Here is a 24,037-nt window from a genome sequence, read left to right on the forward strand (position 1 = left end):
AGATACAGAAGGATTTAAAAAATTGGAACAATTTACAGTTATCCCTTATGGGTAGAATTGCAGTTATTAAAATGAATGTCCTGCCAAAGTTTATTTTTCTGTTTCAAATGTTACCTATTTTAAAGAGTGATCGTAATTTAGATGAATGGCAAAAAGGTATTAATAAATTTGTTTGGGCAGGGAAAAAACCAAGGGTGAAACTTAAAATAATGCAAGATTTTCGTGAGAGAGGTGGACTCAAGGTACCAAATATGAAATTGTATTATGATGCTGTAGTACTAACATTGATCAGCGATTGGGTGAATTTAACAAATATAGAAATACTTCATTTGGAAGGTTGGGATTTACTTTTTGGATGGCATGCCTATTTAATATTTAATAAAAAAGTGGATTGGGTTTTTAAGTCTCATATTATAAGAATCTCTTTGCTTAGAGTGTGGAGGAAGTATTATAAATTTGATTTTAAAATACCATTATGGGCTATACCTCGGCATGCCATAGAAGGTATAAGGAAAGGGGTTAATATGGATATGGTTTCTTATGCACAGTTACTTAGATGGGATGGCCAAGACTGGCAGTTAAAATCTTTGGAAGAACTAATACATGAAAATCTAACTTATTCATGGTTCCAATATAGACAAATAGTGGACAGATGGAAGATGGATTGTAAAATGGGCTGGCTTAGAGAAGATGAAACTCTCTTAAAACAAGTAAGAGATCAAAGGCCAACCCATATTAAGAGAGTTTATGGGGTTTTAGTGGAATTGGACTCAGAATCTGAATTAGTTAAAGATTGTATGATTAAATGGGCACAGAATATTGGTGAATCGATTTCAATGGATACTTGGGAACTTATTTGGACAAGAAATGTTAAATTCACACAAGCGCAAAATTTAAGAGAGAATTTTTATAAGATGTTTTATAGATGGCACCTTGATCCAAAGAAAATGTCCATTATGTACTCTAATTTACAGCCGAAATGCTGGAGATGTGGACACTTGGATGCTACTTATTATCATATCTGGTGGACGTGTAAGCATATAAAAGCTTTTTGGATTAAGATATGGTGGAATATTCAGAGAATTTTTAGAAGGAGGGTAAAATTTACTCCGCAATTATTTTTATTAGGTATTGTTACTGATTGTGATGCTAGGGAGGTTATATTGATCTTAAATTTGATTACAGCCGCTAGGCTGTTAATAGGACAATATTGGAAGAAGGAATCCTTGCCTACTTTACAAGAGTGGTTTTATAAAGTTTCGTATTTGGCAGAAATGGCAAAGATTTCGGCCTTTTTAAAGGAGCAATCTCAAGAGAAATTTTTTGCGGTATGGGAAAAATGGATAAATTTTATACAACATAATTTAGATATGGAAAAATATTATTTAGCTTTTTTATAACCTGTAATGATTGTTTTTTTTTTCTTTCTTTCTTTCTTCTTCTGTACTATTATTTATATACTTTTTTATATATGTTTTATTTTTCGCCTATCTCTTTCTTTTTTCTTTCTCTCTCTCTTTTCTTTTTTTCTTTTTCCCTTTTTTCTTCTTCCTTTTTTTTACGTATATTATTATTATATATATTATTATTATGATTTTTATTATTATTATTAATTATCTTATAAATTGTATACGTTATTTTTTAAAATTTGTTAAATAATCCTATATTCAGTTCTGGGAAGTCGGGGGGGGAGGGGGGGGTGGTTTGGGAGGGGGTGGTGGATGTTTATTTGTAAAATTTTTGAAAAAAATTCAATTAAAAAAAAAAAAAAAGACATTCTGTCAAATGAATTATATAACTAAGGACTGTCCAAAGATGATTAAAAGGAACATCAAATATGTTGCATAGACAATAAGAAAATAAACTCACTAGATATTTATTTAGGTTTCCAAGACCAAGAGCTCTATCAAAACAATAGATAAAATATACATGTATTACATTAGAATAAAAAGGAACACATAGCAGCAGTGGTGAGATTCAGCCAGTTCGCACCACTTCGGCAGAACCGGTAGCTAATTCTTTGTTGCCCAGGCCCAGAATGGACTTCCAGAAGCGGCATCCACACAGAAAACTGGTTGTTCACATATTTGAATCCTACCACTGCGTAGAAGATAATAAATGTTAACTTTTAGTATCAACAGAAAAGTCTCGCTGCTACCTTCTTCCTGGAAGAAATATAAATAAATCTGAGTTTCTATCTGACTGCACTCACCAAGGTTTGGAATGCAGCGTACTTCATAAGATCATTGTCCAAGTCACGGTAGGTCAGCACTCTATTCACCTGAACACTGGTTGGGGTTAGAGCAGAAATGAAATTAGCATTCTCCCTGCTTCGCTAGAGTCTAAATTATGGAGCTGATCCTAATAAAAAAAGTCTTTTATTAGCTTTACTCAGTGACTACAACAGCTATTTCCTCCCTTCAGAAGAACTCAATTGCCATTATTATAACACATGATACAACATTCAGCCATGTGGGGCAGAAGTTGATCCCAACAAGACAACTAACTAGCAGAACCAATTCTGGGGTTATTATACCTAGGGGGGGCTGCCACTTGCATGGCAAAGTCCTCCTCTTGTACTTCCTCCAAGTCAGGGATCACTGGTATATCTGCAAGAGATAAAAGATAAGTAAGAAAGAATTACTACAGATTTGCAGAGTTTATTTTGGGAGAGAGATCATAGTTCATTGGTAGAACATAGGCTTTGCAATCTGAAATTGTTCAATACTTGGCGTCTCAAATGAAAAACATCAGATGATGGGGAAAACCTCTGCTTGGAAGAGGTTGTATCAATTGGACCAGACTATTCTGGATCAAATGAACAGTTTACCTCAAGGCAAGTACAGTGTGTGTGTGTGTGTGTGTGTGTGTGTGTGTCTGTGTCTGTGTGTATACACATATACATATACGGTCTTTGGTTATTCAGGTTTTCTCCCGCGTCAAATTGGAAGTGTCTTGGCGATGTTTCGACGAAGTCCCATTCGTCATCTTCAGGCTGGTGTTTTCGACACCCATGAAAACCTCAGAAAACATATACATATACATACACACACACACACACACACACACACACGTGTGTGTAGAAATTGTTTCTGCAAATACACACACACACACACACGTAGAAATTTTGTTTCTGCACAAAAAATAACTTAATGCAGGTATATGGAATCTGCAGATACTGTGTTGCTGTACTACAATTCCAAATATCCTTCATCGTAGCTATGATGGCTGCTGACATTAGGATATAAGTTATCAGCATCTTTAGGGACACATAATCCTTGCCCCTATCCTAACAATAGTTGTAACCTATGTGACAACTAACATAATCCTCTTCCTTTTTCTGTTTTAACTGTTTAAGGAGACAGATACATGCTTTCTAAGAAAACTAAGTATATTCTAGCATCAGGCTAGAAACCAGAAGTTCTACTCCCACCTATTCATGAAAGTCAGCTGAGCCAGTCACTCTCTCAGCTCACCTCACCTCACAGGGTTGATATTGTGGGGAAAATAGGAGGAAGGAGTATTATATATGTTTGTTGCCTTATGTTATTTATAAAAATAGTACAGTGGAATGAAAAAGTTAAATAAATAAATATTCTAACAGATAAAAGCAAAAGAAAAATAATTAGATGTTTGAATGGAAGAATAATCTTTATTTATTTTGTACAAAGACGTGCACATGCTCATTCAAAGAAATACAGGCTCCATTTACATTCTAGTACAATGAAATCTTCCTCAATCACAACATGCCTATTTCAATAAGCTAGCCCTTGAATAGTTTGGTGCTAAAGTCCTCATGCTTAAGCATTGGGCATCATTGTTCTCTGAGCTGTCTTGATCCCATTCTGAAATTTATTCTAGTGTCCCAGATTAGGTAGATGGCTAGGGAATGGGCAGGCTCAGCTAAAATTTTGACTGTTAATTTAAAAAATATTTTTTAATCTGTACATTGCTGAGGATTGCTTTGTGGGTGGCCTACTAGCGTGATTAATAAATATTGAATAAATCATTTACACACTATCTTAACTAAGGATGGTATTTTAGGATTGCAAAACTCATTTCAGATTTTGTCTGTAATTGCTTTTGCATCAAGCCATTGGTTGTTTAAGTGCTGCCTTGTCTGAAACCTTGTCTGAAATTAACATTCAAAAGTAGGAAAAATGCCCATCCTATGAAATCTAGTACCCATGTCCAGGTCTTTTTCAAACTCCCCCCTCACAGTTCCAAATGCACAAGCCACATCGCCTCCTCCACATTCCTTCTCCTCCTCGGCAGATTCCTCTGACCTTGATGGAAGCAGGACTGGTCCATCTGCAGTAGGGCAAGGGTTAGCGTGGACTTTTGACAAGGGTAGTATTTGGAGCAACCCACACAGTGGGATTTCTCTCTAATTGGATGTCTGGTGAAGGGGCTGAATGAGAGAGAGGCTGAAAACAGAGCCAAACCAAAGCAAGAGACAGTGACAGCTTGGATAGTCTCAGCAGAATTATGCCTTCCAGCTCCTCAACTATCCAAGGACTTGCTGCCTAAAAGCAGAGTGGTTTTTAGCTCATAGCTAAATGAACAAATGGAGCTGTTGAGATTCCTTCTTTACCAAATCCATGCCATAGTGATAAAGTATGCGCAGTCACAGAATTGAAGTTTACAAAACTGCGTTTTGCTCATCAATGTAACAACTGCAGCCTCCAGCTGCATGTAGATCAACAGGTTGAGTGCATTCTACAAATGACTCCACAGCCATCCCTTGCTTCCTACTTCCACTTTCCACTGTATTTTTAATGGCACTCTACTATATTTCACATTACCACATCACTTTCTTTCTCTAGTGTTTCTATCCTGCCTTTCTGTTTCTCGTATCTTCCTAATAACATTCAGCAACAGGAGAAATTTGATATGGCTGCACAATATCAAAAGAGCTACATTTTCTGAGTAACACACTTCATTAAAAGGCACAAGCTTTCATGAACTACAGCTTACTCTACCAGATAGCACAGAATGGCTAAAGTGAAGTAGGATTTAAACTGAGATGGGGAAAAAAGTGAGGAAAGACAGGATAGTTATGCACATACAGATTATTGTACATGCGTGGCAGATTACAAGTACCATATCAAACAACAATTTTAATGTGTTTGTTAAAACCTTGTCAGATAGTCTGAACCCTTTTGATGTACACTCCCTTACTCAATCATGTTGATGATGTTTCTTTGTTCCAGAATTTTAAAATCTGCAATGGAGTCCTGAAGGATTAAAATGTTCCAGTTTTACTTTGTCCTTTTTGTGAGTCCTGATGTCAAGCTCGCATCCATTAATTATTTTGTGCAAAGTGTGGCCTGTGTCTTACATAGATCCCAGTGGGGCATTGCTGGCAGAAAATAGGATAGATCAATTAGAGAAACAGCACGTGAAGACATATCTGATCTTGTGTTGGGACTTGTAATGGTGCTGTTGGGACTTGTAATGGTGGGACTTGTAATGGTGCTGTTGATACAAAACGTTGGTACAAAAAGATGGTGGCTGGTAACAGACATCTGTTTTATTGCAGGCTCTAATTCTCATGTTACCATTATTTTCATGTTTCTTCAGACCATCTAGGAGAATCTACTTCATGTAGGATGGTTGAATGTATGCAAGTTTGGGCCTGCCACCCAGCCCTGAGAAAGTGCAGTGCCGTTGTTCAATATGAGTTGTAAGTTATTAATAACATATTTGAGTTGCTTGAGTTTTGATATATAGGAGGCAACCAATGGTGTTCTGCTGTTTTACTTTTCTGGTCCATCTTTTAATAGGTCTTCCCTGAGGACTGATCTAAATTATTGCTCTTCTTCTCTTTCCTCTATTTTGCAACATCAATCTATCTCTTCCAGTCTTCTTTTTGTTCCCAAAATTCAGTGTAGTGTCCTCTATCTCAACTGTCTCTTTTTGCATTTCTATCTGAAACTAAACCCATTTTAGCTTATTCTCAGCTTGCTGTTTTTCAGCCTTGATCATCAATATTGTTCTTTTGCTTTCTTTCTTTGGCTTGCCCCTTTCCAACCTTTTTTTTTTTTTTTTAACTATTTTCAGACCCGAGAACATCTCGATATCTGCTCCTCAGTGCTGATTTAGCTCCCTCTACTGGGCTTGGAATGAATTATAAATGGAGAATAAAGTACTATATTTTGCTGTAAGAACACAACATTTTTTTCCTTGAATGGGAGGAAAAGATTGTCTTACAATAACTAAGGATATTGTTGTTTAAAAATAAAGAAATGTGAGAAAGGAAAGTATACATGCCTCTGAAGATTAATTAGAGCTAAACTGGATTTCTTGCCTGCTGATTTTATTGGATTAATTGGAGAACCTTATTTTATAGACAATACATTTTAATCAATAGTTATTAATATAATTTATATTTATTCATTTTTTGTTATAGCCCTGCCTTTTTTGGAATGTGGCTTATAATGTTTATAAATAACAAGTAAGCACATGTATACACAAGTACAACATATGTACTGATACATTTTTATGAAGAAGAAATTCTCCAGGACATTTTTACCTGGGAGGATAGGATGGATAAGCTAGTTATGATAAAACACTACAACTGTGATGTTTCTTGTCAACTGCAGCAAAAAAGATCATAAAATCAGTTGGTCACATGGGTGACCTGCTTTATGACCATCATGATTTAAACATTAATGGGCAGGTTCAATTACAGTTGTCAGTTGAGGACTATCTGTATACAGGTCTTGAATAAGTCACATACATTGTGTTTAAAACCCAGAGAAACTTGGTTTTTGAATGCCTTTAAGAGACTCTGGGTGTCCAAAAATGCTGGATTAGAGCTGCAATGTCTGCACATGCTAAGAACCAGAAATTAAAACTAATAAACTCAGCAGCTATTAAAGCAAATAGAAAAAATTCATAGACCACAAGACAACTTCTAATTTAAGTAATGAATTGAGGTCCATTCATACAACTCATTTAATGTTGCAAGGCCTGCTGTGAGCACTGAATACAGCGATGGCTATCCAACTGCTTCACCACAGGACTGAGACTGCCAGTCGGTCAAGGCTGAACAGAATTTATCATGTACTGGTTATCCTAAAAGTAGAATGATTATTCTAAATTAGTGGAATGAGTCCTCTACAACAAACCAAGAAACACAAAACATGAAAAAAAAATCAAGAATAAAAAAAAATCATGTTTACCTACAAAATATTAACAGCTTGATATTATTATTTGGAGGTTTTTACAACTTTTTGAAGTCAACCATATTCTTTTGTAAAAATTAGTAAAATATACACTATGATTAGTCCTAAAATTAATTTATATTGGTAAACCTAATGTATTTATCTTTCTTAGTAATGATAGAAGACTTTACCCTGATATCTGTTGAGAGGCAAATTTTGTCAACCATGATTTTTCCAGATTGTTTTGCTGGCAATTTTCTCATTCAGAGAAGAAATTAAAGAAGTAGAAACAAGAACATTGGAGGAAAATGACCATAAGGGAAATCAAAATAAAGTGACAAACTTGCAACATGGACATCAAACAAATCCTGAGCAATAATAATTTTAAATTCCATTGCCAGAAAAGCTGATGAGGAAAGGAATTCAAAATGGATTCAAATGTTTTTAAAATCTTGCAAATGGACAAAAATAGTGGCAAGAGTAAAAAAAAAACAACATGGCTGCATATAATCTAGCTGGAGAACCAGTGAAAGACCTAATGCCTGAAATAAGTAAGATATCCCTATCTTAAAATAGAAGCTGCAGGGAACTACCATCCAGTTAATTTGACATCAGTACAAGAGAACATTTTAACAATTGATCTATAACCACCTTGGAAACAAGATCTTGACAACTAACATGATTTCATTTTTTGAATTAATAATTTCTGTAAAAAAGGTGTAGATATTATATATGGTTTTAGGAAAGCATCTGACAAAGTACCCCATGGCATTCTAATTAACAAGCTAGTTAAGTATTGGCTGAATTGCATGACAATCAAGAGGATGTATAGCTGGCTCAGATCATATATTCAAATAATGCTCAAACATGTTCATCATCAAATTGGAGAGAGTATTCAAATTAGACCATAGGCTTAAATCCTGGGCACTGTACTTTCTATTTTTAAATAAATGACATGGAAAAAGGAATATTTTTCCAAACTGCAGCTGATACAAAATTGATAGGACAACTAATCTAGTCAGAAACAAAATTCTAAATGATACTAATGAAGAAATGGGCTAAAAATAATAGAATTAAATTTAACATAAACAAATGCAAAGTTTACATGGAAAGCAACAGTTTAACTTTATTCTTCATTAGGCAAGATCTACCTTAACCTGCCTTCCAATAAGGCAGGCAAATTCCAAATGATTGGTAGAAGAAACACTTTCTAAAGATAATTTCAGTTCAAAAGTAAAATCAATTGCCAAGCGAACATTTGTTTCACTTCACTTGGTGTGTTCAAGTAGAATCTCTGTATTGAGTAAAAGAAAAGATTTGACTTGAATGGCTTTTTCCAACTCTTCCACAAATTAACTTGTTACAGACTAATCTACACGGCTCAGATTGCTGCAGTACAAGATGCAAATTATCAGAAATGCTGATCTAAGGCAAAATGTTAACTTATTTTTATTTAGTTCTCATTAATATCAACAGCATTTACTTCTGAAACCTTTGCATTCAAATAAATAAACAGGTTTAGACAAGTGACTCTAGACAGAGGAACAGAGAAATCTAATAACTGCACCTCAAATATATGCATCTCAGACTAAACATTCCAGAACTATCTGGAGAATTCCAATTGTTAGGCTGACTAAAATATATTGAACAATAATTAAAATATAATATGGAAAATGGTACTTAGTTGAGCTCCTCTGAAGCAACAAGTGTCTAGATTTTCCAACTGTGGGTTCAAACCAGTGGTGGGATTCAAATATGTGAACTACTGTGTCAATTCTCTGTGTGGATGCCACTTCCGGAAGTCCGTTCTGGGCCTGGGCAACAAAAAATTAGCTACCGGTTCTGCCGAAGTGGTGCAAACCGGCTGAATCCCACCACTGGTTCAAACCCTTCTGAAAGAATTGGGTGACACATACTGAGTACAGAATAAGACTGCAAAAGAGGGAATAGAGTTCCTTGGCAAAAGATCATTACGATTTATATTATATTACTGGGAATGACTACTCTCTTTGCCTGAAGCTTGTCTGATAACAAAAGCTTAGGAACAACTGCTATTTGTTCTACCGTATTTTCCGGCGTATAAGACGACTTTCTAAACCCTGAAAATCTTCTCAAAAGTCAGGGGTCGTCTTATATGGGTAGCTGTTCTCTGAATTTAAAACCAATCTGCCCCCTAGTGGCCAGCCCTATTTTATTTTACAGAAATAAGCACTAACAGGACAAAGCTTTCTAGCAGCAAAGGAATGGAGCTCCTATTGTGTTCATCTATAAACAGAAATTCAATATTGTACTGTATTTTCTGGCGTATAAGACGACTTTCTAAACCCTGAAAATCTTCTCAAAAGTTGGGGGTCGTCTTATACGCCCAGTCGCCTTTTACGCCGGAATATACGGTATTGTTTCATAGCATATAATCTTATGTTAGGAATGGAAGGATATGGCCCTCCAAAAACACTAAACTACATCAGTCTTAACAAGGAAAGCCAACTGATTAATACTATAACATCTGCAAAGCTATAGATAACCCAGCCATATTTTAGGATGGCAGGCCACATCCAACAACCTATTAGATTAATAATCAAATTCTCATATGTTTATGAACTGAATATATATATATTTATACACAAGTTTGCTCATATGCTCATTGTTAAAATCAATTCCTAAGCAGCTATGCTCCCACATAACATTTACAATGATGTTGATCTATGAGAAGAAGACAGAAACTAAATTTTTATATTTATTTAACATTAATTTTCTGCCTTTTTTCTATATCTTCAAATTACAGGATCCTTCAATTTTACAAAAGGTTTTACAAAAAGTTCCAAGTTGAAAAACTATTAAGTATCTTGTAGTACATTTTTAAATTTTCCCAATAATCAAAGCCTGCCCCAAATAATTTATGAGATAGGCTCTGATCCTACTCATTGACTTGCTATTTTTAGTATCCAAATTAAATTGAAAAAGTCTCCCAGTAATCATCTAGTTTTTATTATTACAGAATGCAAAAATGTAAATAATAGTTATGTACAATGCTATGTTTATAATGTTTATGTACAAAACGAGAAAAATCAAAGGACATAAAATAAGAGCTTTGAAAAGTTAACTGGCCTGTTTTGTGCAATGAGAGGCTTTAAAACAAAAAGTTTATCCAATTTATATTAAATAAGTTGATTTTTAAGGCATGGAACTTCAACCACATGCAATTCTAATTTCCTTACAACTGCAAAACTTTTTTTTTTTTTTAAATAAGCACTGTTACCTTCTGCATCACGTTTAGGGAATTTTAAACAGGCAAATGGAAGAGGGCCTGATTGAAGATGAAGTTAAATGAAAGAAATTGGTCTCATTTAGCACATGACAGGATTCATCTGTGTTCTCAAGTCCACTGAGGTAGCATCATGGGCGTTTCATATTCATGAGCTGCTGCGACACTGTGTTCCCGCATTTACAAAGCACCATGTTCAGCAAATTCTGTCCCTATGGACACCCCATGCATTTCATGGTCCTGTCAGAGAGACATCAAAGACTACAGTAACCAAATACTAGAAAATGGTTTTAGTTAGCAAATTTCAATCTGGTAATTTATTTTTCTTCTAAATAGATATAAGAAAACTAAAGCCGAAAGCAACAGGCTATAGCCTTCATAAACTGCAAGGAACCAAAAATGAAGGCAGACACAAATAAGGCTGCTCATTCAGTTTTGTAAGGCCATTAAGGAAGCTGATGAATCATATGTTCCATAGCAACTACTGTATGTACTGGCTGCCATACTAGACAAACTGAGTGTTATAGTTAATTTTTCTGAGATCAGCCTAATAACCATTTGTGGAGTATCTGGGAAGTAGGTTTCAAATCTTTTCAGTAAAAACAAAGCCAAGGCTTTAGAAAATCAAGAAGAGCACTTCAGAAAGCTGGACCTGTACTGTAACACACTGACTCCCTAAAGATAGAGATTAGTCATGTCAATATATAACTTTAAACTATGATTTATATTAAACCTGGTTTTATTCATGAAATATCAACTAATTCTCAGCACCCCAATTGCCTTTCTCCCATCTCCTCTGTTTGCTTACCACTGAACTTACTACAAAAACAACAGTGAAAATTTTAAAACTTGAAAAGCCAAAGAAAAATAGCCCCTCCCCCCTTGAAGCAACCCAAACAGGATTCAGCATAAGCTCTTTTCAAATACATCTGCTCTGTACAGAAATGTTTCATTTAGCTATGCCAGCTACAAGTAATTTGGGATTATTTGGACTACAAAATTACAAACGTGCACAGTGTGGTCAGTCTGAACTGCTTTTTATATTAACAAATTTAAGCACACTACCCTTCAGATCCTGCTATCCTATTTCAAAGGTGTCAATTCATTCTTAAACATTTTTCCTTCAAATATCTTGAAATGCTATAAAAGCCCTCTGGCATTAAGCAAGTACACCATATGTGATCCTTGTTATCTTAGGCAAATATGAGACATAAAATTTCCTTCATAGCCAATTTGGAATTATATCACTATTATGCTATTCACTACAATATATATCCTCATAAATATTATAATACTTCAAATAATCGGATTTCCTAAAATATACCTATTATAATTAACTACACTCTGAATGACCTTATCTGATCAATGTTGGAAGCTAAGCTGGGTTCAAATCAGAGTGCCAGGAAATCTCAGAACTGTAGACTGGACTACAAAGTAAAAATGAGTTACAGAAAAAAGCAATGGCAAACCATTTCCTGAACAAATTCTTCAATCATTAAATCTTCAAAGGTTGAGCTTAGTTTGAAGGAAGCATTCAGTGTAAGTCTCATTGTCAATGAATATCATTTTTGCAAAATACAAACTAATCCAAAAGCTTCATGGATCTCTGTATTTTTTCCATCTGTCACCCAACTAAGCGATAAAAAGGAGATCAGAAACATATGTGAGAATTGCAGCTAGAAATGGTATGTGCATATGTGTCTGAAAACTGAGATTTCATCTAAAGAAGAAAAGAAGACACAAATCCAGAGAAGGTAGCATGAAATACCAAAGAGGAGAAAATGTAGCATCAGAGCACCAAGAGAAGCGGAAATAGACTTCCAATGATGTGATGTGCTAAAAGGAAATTTATCTCTTTCTGCCCCCCCCCCAAAAAATAAACAAAATAAAACGTGTGCAGAAAGATAGTAAGCAGGAAATTAATTCAAAGTATTTCTACCATTTCCAGTATTTTGGGAAATTGATCACATCATATAAACAAGGAAATAGCTTTTTCCCCCTGTTCATCTGCTATAATGCAGTTCTCCCTTGGATAGCCCTCTACACAGCTTCTAGAGAAATTGTTATAGACTTGGGACATGAGACTGAATTGGAGTTTCAGCCACAATTTCCAATTAGTGAGAGTGGTGAATAATTATTTATTCAAATTATTTACCACCTTCATTACAGTAGTTGGAAATTGTGGCTCAAACTCCAATCCAGATGGAAACTTACAGAAATTCCATCTAATTTATAGTTTGGGACGTTAACAGTTTTGAGATTCTAAGAACTTTGAGCTGGTAGTCAGCGACACACAAATTTAATAAATTATTACTATTATTCCTTGTCTTTCACAATATAGTGAGAAAGTTGATAAGATTAGAATAAGAAACTAAGTTAAAGAAAACAAGAAATTAATTGCAGTTTTAATTGCTCAAGATGCAATAAAAACTAAAGAGCTTAGTATCATTTCTTTAGAGCACAAAAAAATATTAGTACAAGCTATAACAAAATATTTTTTTTAGTTCTGGACAGACTATTGAGCCGGCTGATGCATCTTATTGTGTGCCTTCTAGCTCCTCACAATCCCCTGATCCTGTTGTTACTGAATTTCTTTGGAGATCAAATTAAGATAAAATATTGCAAACACTCCAGAATTGCATCACATTTAGAATATGGAGAGAAGCAATTGATATTTCTTCTATATCTACCTTACAGAATGAAACAGAAGTATGAAGAGTTTCACCAAGCAGACCTCCAGGTGAGGCATCAAGAAATAAAATCTTTTCTTATCTTTGGATACTGGTATAAGGGAATTTTACAATGTAGAAACGACTATTCATTACCTCAATGAATGCCTGACTACAGTACTCAGAGAATCACAAAAGGAACACAACAGTTATCTAGAAATAATTCATTGGTTTGGAAGCTTGATGAACCTATCAACTGAACAAATTGAGTTTTTCTCCCTTTCTTTTCTTTTCTACCTTTCCTTCCTTTCTTCTTCCCCCCAATTCTAAGCTAGATTTTAGGGAATGGGGGTTAGTTTACTTTTTTTAATTAGATATTTAATTAGATATTTGGAGTTTGTGTAAAGAGTTTTGTTAGTATTTTTGTTAGATACATTTTGTTTGTGTAATGGTTCAGGTCCTGTCCTTGAAAACAGGAGAACGTGAATTATAGTTCCGCCTTAGGCATGAAAGCCAGCTGAGTAATCTTGGGCCAGTCAGTCTCTCTCAACTGAACCTTCTTCACAAGAGGAGGAAGAAATATTATGCATGTTTGCTGCCTTGAGTTACTTATAAAGTAATAAAGGCAGGATACAAATCTAATAAATAAATTGTAGAGTGTTTAAAATCCCCAAAACAATACAAATAACAAAAAAACCCCACAAAAGTCATTAAAACATAAAAAACTATTAAACCTTTAAAAATTATAATCTGCAGGAAAGCAGCATTCACTTTCCTAACGGTACTAACACTTAGCAGGTTCTTCACCGACATCACTGGATATCCAGGCCCGATGGCAATCTCTATCTTCACTTAACAGACAAAGGAAATGATAAAAACTAAAAGAGCGCTAGACACATTTAAATTCAGGGAAGTTAGGAAACTGATACAAATAAAAGGGATTCTTGCTTTTCAACAGATTTTAAAAGGGAAATTTGGTATAGAAAAATCTTTTTAGGAAAGTAAGAAGAATAAAATATACATTGTTACAAGATTTCTATTAAATAAAATACAGTATGTTACCACATATTTAAAGTATAGAGGGGATAATAGATACATTCTTAAACTAAGTATTAATTCAAATTAATATTTCCAGAGGCATAAATCATGGAAATGTATTTATATATCTAGAAGGGAAAATACATCAAAATAATATGTGTACAGTTACCAGAAATGAAAAGTTATTTTATATATTCAATTTTTGAGCCTATAAATACAAGTAATACATGTAACATTAGTCATTTACTGTTTGAACTGAATAGCAAATGCTACATGTAATTATGCAATTATAAAATTACTTACAAAATTATGAAAAAGCAAAACCAACTGAGTATGTAAATTGTGCTGCATTAAACAATTTAATAGCTGTAAAATAATAAAACTTCATATTTGAGAAACCAACTAAATAAAATGATTTTAGCCAAACAATATTCCTTGGTTTAATATAACAAACATATAAGAATTAATGATTGGACATGTGCCAATAGTGGTGATTCTACCTTGGAATGTTAACAGACTGCAAAAGTTTAAAAAAGCAAGCCGATTCAGTTGTCTTCCTATTAATTCTATCAATGCTGCCTCAGGGCATGATACAAAAATGACATCTGTAGATGCCACACATTATTGCTTCCTACAGAACAGATTTTAGATTTAATTGTACACTAGCTCTAAGTAATGCAGGAGAACTGAGCCTTACAATTCCTACATTAAGAACACTAGAGAACAGCATTCTGTTTTTTCTACAATATACATTTTGCAGATGGAAATTTCTTACAACTACTCAATTATAAAACACAGAATAATGCTTGGTAAAGGGAATAAATGGATTGAAGGAAACTACTAGTTAGGTTATAAAAACTACTAAGAACTTGTTTTATTTTGGGGACTTCAAATATTCTCCATTATAAAAACAAAACAATTTTTCAAAAGCAGCACTAGCCAAGGTCAAAAACATTTAATTAAAAACTAAAAACAATATTCATTTAAACTAAATTTATTTTATTATTCAGTTAAAATGTTTTGTTCATAATGTTACACCACTAATAAGATAATATCAAAATTGGGATTAGTTATTATTTTGATAAATTAATAGAAGCATACGTTTTAGTATTTGTACTATGTGTCATTCTTTCACAGTCAAAAAAAGCAGCTGCAAAGCAGTATAGCCTACCTGAGGAAAACTTTTCTTTAATGCAGTCTACCTGACAAAAGCTTCTGATAGTAACAATCAATACTAATGGTGATAACGGTAAGAAGAAGCAAGTAACAGAGATGGCATAGGAGGCACAGTAAAAAATCGTTGTTGGATAGAATATGTTCATAACTCAGAATGTGAATTAATAGGTAAAACTATAAGTCATATACAAAAAGCTACCTTGAAGTCATCAGAAAATATAAATAGTATAAATAATAATTATAAATCACTAAAACTACCAAAACTAAATAAGATTAAATAATACTAGCACCTATTCATGCAGTGGTTGTGCTGAGGTATGAACAGTCATATGTACAGACTAAGTAGGAAGGGAAAGAAAATAGAAAATCTATATTATTATACTATACAGTTATATTAATGAGAATGACTTTAATATATGATCAAAAAGGAACTTCTCATAAATAACTTATTCAATTTTGTTAGAGCACAGATATTATCTATTTTATTTAATCCTTTTCATAATTGAGTGGAAAAGAATAAGACAAGCTGAATTTCTTTATGTTAAATTTCTTACTGTATGTATGATTTTATACATATATATGATTAGTAGAATTCATGACATTTTCATATCCAGAAACTTCTCAGAAGCCCCTTCATTGCACATGAAGCAGTTATAGCTGACAGCCACTGGGACTGATCACAGTCACTCAGAATCAGATTTTCATAATTCAGACAAGGACTCCAATTGCTGCTTTCTTTCGTGCTGCTATCAGATGAGAAATTGATGGGGGGAGCAAATCCTGAGGGAAAAACACTACAATTAAGGGCTATGCAGCTCTCTTGCTGTCCCTCTACAGCTGCAATTTTCAAAGGAACTTGCCTTAGGCACTTTCAAATGATGGCACCTCAGTTCTGTAATCATATTTCAAGAGCTTTTCTTAAAGGGTCTTTTAGATAAACTTAGTCTATCAACCACACTTAAGGACTCAACAATCACAGCTACAATATGACAATGTACTGTTTTTCAGAATTTTGGCATGAAAATATCAAACATTCCATTTACCATTATCCAACACCTTTACACAAATGATGCAAATTATTGCCTATTCTTTTAATCATTTGTTTCCAGAGTCATAAAGTGTAGTTGTTTTTTAAAAAGGATAAACATTTTCAGAAATAAACTTTTTAGATGCTGTATTGCTATCATAACTCTGATCAAGTTTACCATAGAAATTGATATTTTTAATAAATATTTTCTTTGCCCAGTTATAATAACTTTTACTTTCTAGTAATTCTTTGACTGTAGTGCAAATCTATCATACTATCAGACCTGCATAAAATATTAAGATAAATTAAAACTTAAAATAATCATTTTTAATTTGTTTCTTCTGCCAGAAGAATAATTTTGGGTTCCAATGTGAGCTGGGATTGTGCAAGTATAAATAAAAATCCAGACAGCTGTGAGGAAAGAAGAAATATTTATTCTTAAAAACAAGGGCAGCTGCAGAGAAACGGGGTATAGTGACACAGTTATAGAGGGGACCCTGTTCAGGGTGTGGAAGTGTATATGTGCTGATTCTAGGGTGACACTTGAGGGGCATGTGTATGTGTAGGTATGTCTATGATGATTATTTTTGTGACCATGCAGTTCCGCTGGGAGACCTAATTTAATTAACTCTATTTGTGTTTGCAGACCTTATCCTTTGATATGTGGATTAGGTCTGGGTAATTTATTTGGGAGTTTAAGGAACTTTGGGTAAAAGATTTTCCCCTGTTTGCTATTTTTACTTCATTAATTTAGTTTCAGCTTCACTGTCAATTATCTAGCAGGGATGCTGATTCTCACACCATTGTGGAATCTGTTAATGTTTTAAGGGAAGATGAAAACAGTATAAAGAATAAAATATATTTTGATATAAAACTTCTCACAGCTTCCTCCTTCCAATCTTCATTTTATTCAACCTATAACGTCCTTCTTAAGCAACTGCATCATATTTTCCTCACCTCCAACCACCAGAATTATAAATATTCCATAGTTTTGGTGGTTAGTGTTTGCCAAGACATCTCAGTTATAATGTAAGCACTTTGATCTGCACTGAATGCTCATGTTTAAAACTAGCTAAAAAAATATTTCATGTTGTTTAAGGCAGAATCAACTGAAATGCTGTGAATCTCAAAATAATTAGTAAACTACTCATCAGTGAGAAGGACACATTCAATTTTCTCAAAAGAATAATAAACAGGAATTTCAGTAAGAAACATAGCTGGCATAGAGACTGAAGAAGAATAAACCCCCTCTACAATGCAACATCTGGTTTAAGGTCTTCTTGCAAATAAAAAACATTGTGTGTGTGTGTGTGTGTATACATACACACACACACACATATATATATATATATCAGACTATAAAATAAATAACTTACGACCACCAGGAGAATCCAAGTAAGAAAATACTTTAATAAAACCAAGCTTTTGTTGGGAGCTCCCAACATCGTCAGGGTTAAAAGCCAGTTAGTGGAAACACCATAAATAAGGTTAGCTAACGCTTGTGCCTGGCTCCTAGACCGCGTCATTGGTCCTAACCGGTTAATCTGTGTTCTGGTCATTTCTATGACGTCTGCACCCAGCTCTCCTCTACCACTCTTTTGGACACTCTTACTTGTTCTTTCAATGTTAATTCTTAGATTCGTTAGAATCCTTTCACCCTCCTCTTTTTCAGTGATATTTACTCCCATACCATCTTTCTCTCTGCTGTGGGTTATGGGGGGGGTCATTTGTTCCCATGTTATCGTATGTTCCATTAGGGCTCCAAATATCTTCTCCCACTCTCAATTGTGAGTCAATGTCTCTCCCTGCTCCCCCTCCCCCATCATGGTGCAAGGTTTCCCCCTCTTGCCCTATGGATGTGCGGAAGATCACAGACAGGGGATACTTGCGCCCACAACTGGTGGCTTCCCCGATGGAATACAGGGGATTCGCCTCGGATAGGGGTGATAACCGCCAGCAACAGACAGAACAAGGCATAATTGATACAGAGAGCACTAAGATGGGGGGTGAAGGGCGAAGTGCTGAGCGGTATGATACCCGGACAAGTACTACCCACATAAGATAGGGGAAGAGGATGGGGGAGGGGAGCAAGGAGAGACCATCGACTCACAATTGAAAGTGGGAGAAGATATTTGGAGCCCTAATGGAACATATGATAATATGGGATCAAATGAATAGCAGGATATAACTGCAATCAGAATGAAGATCTTAATTAAGTTAGTAAGGATGATATTGCACAACTATAACTATACTCCCTTGTGCTTAGCAAATCAAGAAAAGTGAAGAAATAAAATATTTCCAAAGAACAGGATACTGTATATTCTGGCGTATAGGGCAACCCGACGTATAAGATGACCCCCTAGTTCGACGCCGGGTCACAAGATGATCGACGCCGAGTCGCAAGACGATCGACGCCGAGTCACATGCCTAGAAAGTCGTCTTATACGCCGGAAACTACCGGTATTTCCGGCGTATAAGATGATTGACACCGAGTCGCATGCCTAGAAAGTCGTCTTATAAGCCAGAAACTACCTTATTTCCGGCGTATAAGACAACTTGGCGTATAAGACGACCCCCGAGTTCGGAGGCTGTTTCGACGCTCTCAAAAGTCATCTTATACGGTACCACTTCTTGCAAATTGATTACTTTGAAAGACTTAGTACTTTTTATTTAGACCCATAAAGCAGTTTGAGCTTGGAATAAGTACCTTGCTCTGTGGAAATTCTTAACAGATAGCATTTTTTCAATTCCCGCTTTAGCCTGGCATCTCCCATCTCATCCAGCTCTATTATTGAGCTGAGCTCAGTCACTTCTGCCCATTTTCCCTGTTGACATGGATAGAAAATTGAGCAATTACCCTTAAACGCTTTTCTCTTAGATCACCCAGATTGCTACATACACAATATTAAGTCCTCAATTGCCCCTGGCCAAAAGTGGTTCAACCAGGTCTGTCTTTTAGGAATTAAACAATTTTTGTTGCTTGCAAGAGTTTATTATTCCTAGGGTTGTCATCTACTAAATCCTATTAAAATAACTTCCTGTGGTGCAAGCTAGTCTTTTTCTAAATCTAAAAACAAGATAAAAACAAGACAGAAATAACTTAAGTCATTCCATTAATCATGCAATGTGCACTGGTTATGTATATTCATATACATATATATACCACAAAGACATAATACATTGATTAAACTGTACTATTTCATCTATGCAAACTTTGCTAATGAATCCTATATCTAAAATAGAATTTGAATTCAGGAAATTTGTTGGGATTTTTTACAAAAAGTGTAGTTTCTAATTTTTATAACTGTATTATAGAGCTGAATGAAAAAACGCAATAGCAATGTCTACAAACGAATGAAATGTCAGTTATAATATAGACGCCCAACAATGGGGTTAGCTAGTGCCATTGTTCTTTGTTTAAATATTTTCAAAAAGATACAAATATATTGAAAAGCTGCATTAAAAAGCATACATGCAGTACATACAAATTTGGGATAAATAGTTATGAAGGGGGTAAGAAAGAATAAGCAATTTTTTTAAAGGAAAACATAAGAACATGGAATATAGCTAAATATAATTTATACCAATATCATTCATCTTTCTAACTCATTTGATTTTATCAGGTCTATATATCACCTCCTACATTGACTTTTCTTCTTCACAGCTCACCTCTATGACCATTTAACTACAATTTTTTGATCCTCCTTCCATTTCATCCATTCATCTCCCTTCATATTTGTTTGCGATTCATCTGTTCTGTCTTTTATTATCAAACTACCTCAATATAATTATTTCATATGAATTACTAATTTTGTATTTCCATTAATTCAGTTCCCATTAATTTTTTGATTTTATAGTTTATTTTACCACACACAATTCCCATTATATTTACTTTTATGTTTCTCTTAATATACCAAAGTTTTACTTCCATGTAAAAGAAAAATAGGCATGGGGCCAGGTTCTCTTCAGGACCAACTCTCCCTAGGGCCTAGGGACATCTACCTGTCCCAACATGATCATATAGGATGGGCATACTCCTAGTCCCTTCCCTTAAACATTGTCATCTTGTGGAATGTAGGAAACATGTCTTTTCCATGATAGCCCTTGCCCTATAAAAAATCTTTTGTCTTGAAGTTTGTAGGCCTCTAGCCCTCTAGCTTTCTGAAAAACACTAAAGACCTGGCTTTTCCCCAATGCGCTGAGATAGGATGAGGTGGATGAGAGATTCTAATGAAGGACTACATGTTAACTTTGGTGGCAGGTTCTTAATGTTTAATTAAATATTAAATATTTAATAGATATATGTATCATGTTGGTTTATTATTGATTTTTTAAAAAAAAATTGATTGACAGCTGCGCAGAATTCAATATAAAATGGGTGGCTATATAAATCTTTCTGGCAGAAAGATCAGCCATTTTTGTTCTTTCAACAAATTCATTCTTCACCATAGAACCCACATTTTTATCACCATTTGAATTTCTTAAAAAGCTTTAAGAGCATTCTACCAAGATACACAAATTCAATTAGTTGCTCTAATTTTTCATTAAACTGTATTTTATACTTTATATTTGGGGAAGCAGAGTACAAGAATTTATTAAAGTGCTTGTCTTAAAAACATACATTGAATAAAAATTGGGTATAAAATTTTGTATATTTTAAAAAGTTGTAACTTAATAATAAATATTAATATTCTAATGATTTTTGATATCAAAAACAAAAACAAATAGAACAAAATGCATGATAATAAACAAATAATGATTTTACATTAGAAAGATATCCTGAATGTCTTTGCTGCCTTCCAGCCAGAGAAAAGTTGAATTCATATATTGTAATGAAGTCATCAGAAACATGAGAGTACCTTAATTTTAATTAAAAGGGAAATTTGTACCTTCTCCATTATCTGCCTTTGTGCTCTCTTGTCTTAGACGATGACTGGAAAATATTACAAAGTGAAGTCACCATTACAGGAAAGTGTGTAAAACAGTATCTTAAGTTTTCCTCTGAAGAACCCAATATAGCATTTTTTTGGCTCTAAAAAGAATTATAAACCTACAAATTATTAGAAATGAGAGTGCATCTTTGCATATCTTTTCGCATATATATCAGTCTTGGTGTTTCACAATTACATTGATTCCAGTAAAGACCATATCTGAAGACTGAGTCAAAAGTAATGTCTCTAACTTCATAATTTTAGCTTAAACAGGGATATTTGAATAACAAGGAACAAGAAAAAATATCCTTGAAATCAGCTCCAGACTTCAAGGATTTAACAAGCCTCTTTTGTAGATTTGGTAAGAAAACATTTTCCAAGTCATTCTCTTGATTTGTCATTTGTATTTCTCTCATAATTTTTAAAACCTCAGCCATTTTCTTTAATATATCCAATAATCCAAAAATAATGGGCAATAAAAATTTGTCATTTCCTAAATCATTCTCTTGGTTTATTGTTTGTAGTTCCACTTACATTACTTTCTCTGTTGTGTCAGACAAAATTCATATCTATCATTCCCTCAACATATTTTGGACATAATTTATTTATACAATCAGACATCTTTACTCACACTGTTGATACTGTAGCTACTAATTTTTAACTCAATTCTTCAAAGTTCTCCTTTAATATTTCCAATGTTATGACATTTTGTGTCATTTTATAAATCCCAGTTAACCAGTACCAAAAGCAGGCTTGTATTTTTAAAACTATTTAGAATCTTTAGTCCCCTCTAGCTTCCAGTTTCTAAAATCATAAAGTCATTTATTTTTTTTGTTATGAACAAGGATAGCCAAAATAATTCTGTTTACATGAGAAGCTATTTATTTTTTGTAATTAATTCTAAAATCTTATAGTAAATATCAATATTCCAAATTTAACTTGACCAATCCATTTCTTAGATCAAAATCATATTTAGCTTTTTGCTGTTTATTTCAATTTCTTTAATTTTAAGCTTGTAATTAATTTCAAAGTTGCAGCTAAACTCATGCAACAACTTTTGAAATTTGTTGTTCCAAAGGTCTCTAATAGCTTTAAAATGGTTAATAGGCAATTTCTGAAAGTGATTAAAGAATCTTGCAAAACTAATGTCTTTTAAACCGTTCTGCTTGTCAGGCACAAAGGATCAAATCCATACATGAAGATCCAATTAAACTGATTTATTGCTATTCATGCCTATGCCCAGGAATATTCTCAACTCATGATTAGTATCTACTAGGAGTCAACAGAATTCAAGGGGGGTTGGGCTTACTGTACTCTGCTTATGGTTACATAGTCATTCTAGCTTGATTCCTGTTTTAACTCTTCCCCCAGGTTCTGCTACTCCTTCCCCTACACTGCTGCAGTTGCAAGCAAGATGGCTAATCCCTTTGTCTCGCACTGCTCAAACTCACAGAATACTGTCCTGCAGTCTCCGCAAGGAGCAGACATCCAGAGTATATATGGGTGATCTACCATCCTCTCGTTATCTAGAGAGGTTCCAAAAAACTGGTCTATTCATTGGTTCTTTGATGTTTGCTATGGTGACTGTGCCCTGGCTACAATTTGCTATGCCTTCCCCAAAAGTTCAGTTCATCAAATCTTTTCATGTGAAACTTGACAGTTGCTGCCACGGGTCATGCACTTCATTCTTAATCACACACAGAAATTAGTTCACCATCACCTTCTTTGGCACAGTGATGAAAAGTATTTGCTTCATACAGTCACTATTCTGGATTGTAAACGGTTGCTCTGGCCATAATCCAGATTGGACCAGTACAGTCACATTGCCATAAACAACTGTATTTAGCAGTCCTGAACAGCCATAAGTTCAGTGACGGTCTGCTGCTTAAAGTGTACTGACAAGTACTCACTACAGGTTGATATTTCACAAATAATAGCATCACAACTTTTTTCTTATAGCAAATTCTCACCACTTGAAGTGAAAGAACAGATGCTAAACTACACTTCAAAACTTCTAATACATCATTACTGCCATCTGTTGGAGATTTAATATTAACAGTGCTACTTTTCTTTCATCCAGAGTCATGGGCAGCCATATAAATTTAATGAACAGATAGACAAACCATTGTAAAAATCTAAGCATCAGGAATGAAAGCAGCTTTTTAAAAGAGTGGCTTCCAAATGTCCAATTGTTATTTTAAATTATTTATAATACTTCAGATTTTAAGTTGAAGTTCTTTGGGGATCATAAGACTTCAGTCTAATCTATTCCTCTTTGGCATTTAAGAAAATAGTTCATAAGATTGTGCAGCAATCTAGTTTCTAAGAAGAAAAGATTTGTAGCATGTATAGGTACAGATATTGCACATATTGCCAACGTGCCTTTTCCCAGGGTCATATACTATATGAACTCAGGCAGTTACTTTCAATAAAAGGATGAATATGCAGGTGCACCCATATGTGCTATGAATCACCTTTTCCCCTTCAAATCTAGATCACTACGTAGTTCTAATAGCTTATATCTATTTCAAGACACATGATAAAAAACTACAAAAATATATACAGGGACAATAGCCACAAACATACAATGATGAAAATGAAAGTCTTTCTTAACACCTATGTGGAAACATGGTAGACAATGAGGGAGTCACTTACTCTTCAACTTCTTGTTCTGCAGGTTTCTTTTTTGACCTAAAAGACAACAAAAGCCTACATTGAACAATGGAAAAACAAAGCTCATAATAACTCTTCAAAATATTATT

At 34.3% G+C, this 24,037-nt stretch overlaps 1 protein-coding gene across 1 annotated transcript in view; it reads right to left on the reverse strand.

Annotated features, from left to right (window-relative positions):
• IFT43 (intraflagellar transport 43) overlaps positions 1–24,037 on the reverse strand; it is a 75,269-nt gene that overhangs the window by 7,731 nt on the left and 43,501 nt on the right. The window contains exons 4-7 of the mRNA XM_039351683.1: positions 23,931–23,966; positions 21,234–21,277; positions 2,537–2,609; positions 2,213–2,288 (exon numbers count right to left, since the gene is read on the reverse strand). Of these exons, the coding sequence (XP_039207617.1) occupies positions 2,213–2,288; positions 2,537–2,609; positions 21,234–21,277; positions 23,931–23,966 (229 nt within the window). The remainder of the gene's footprint in view (positions 1–2,212; positions 2,289–2,536; positions 2,610–21,233; positions 21,278–23,930; positions 23,967–24,037) is intronic.

Source organism: Crotalus tigris, unplaced genomic scaffold, assembly GCF_016545835.1.
Source record: "Crotalus tigris isolate CLP2741 ecotype Arizona unplaced genomic scaffold, ASM1654583v1 scf7180000018371.15429387391:27106975, whole genome shotgun sequence".
In the NCBI taxonomy this organism is placed as follows: domain Eukaryota; kingdom Metazoa; phylum Chordata; class Lepidosauria; order Squamata; family Viperidae; genus Crotalus; species Crotalus tigris.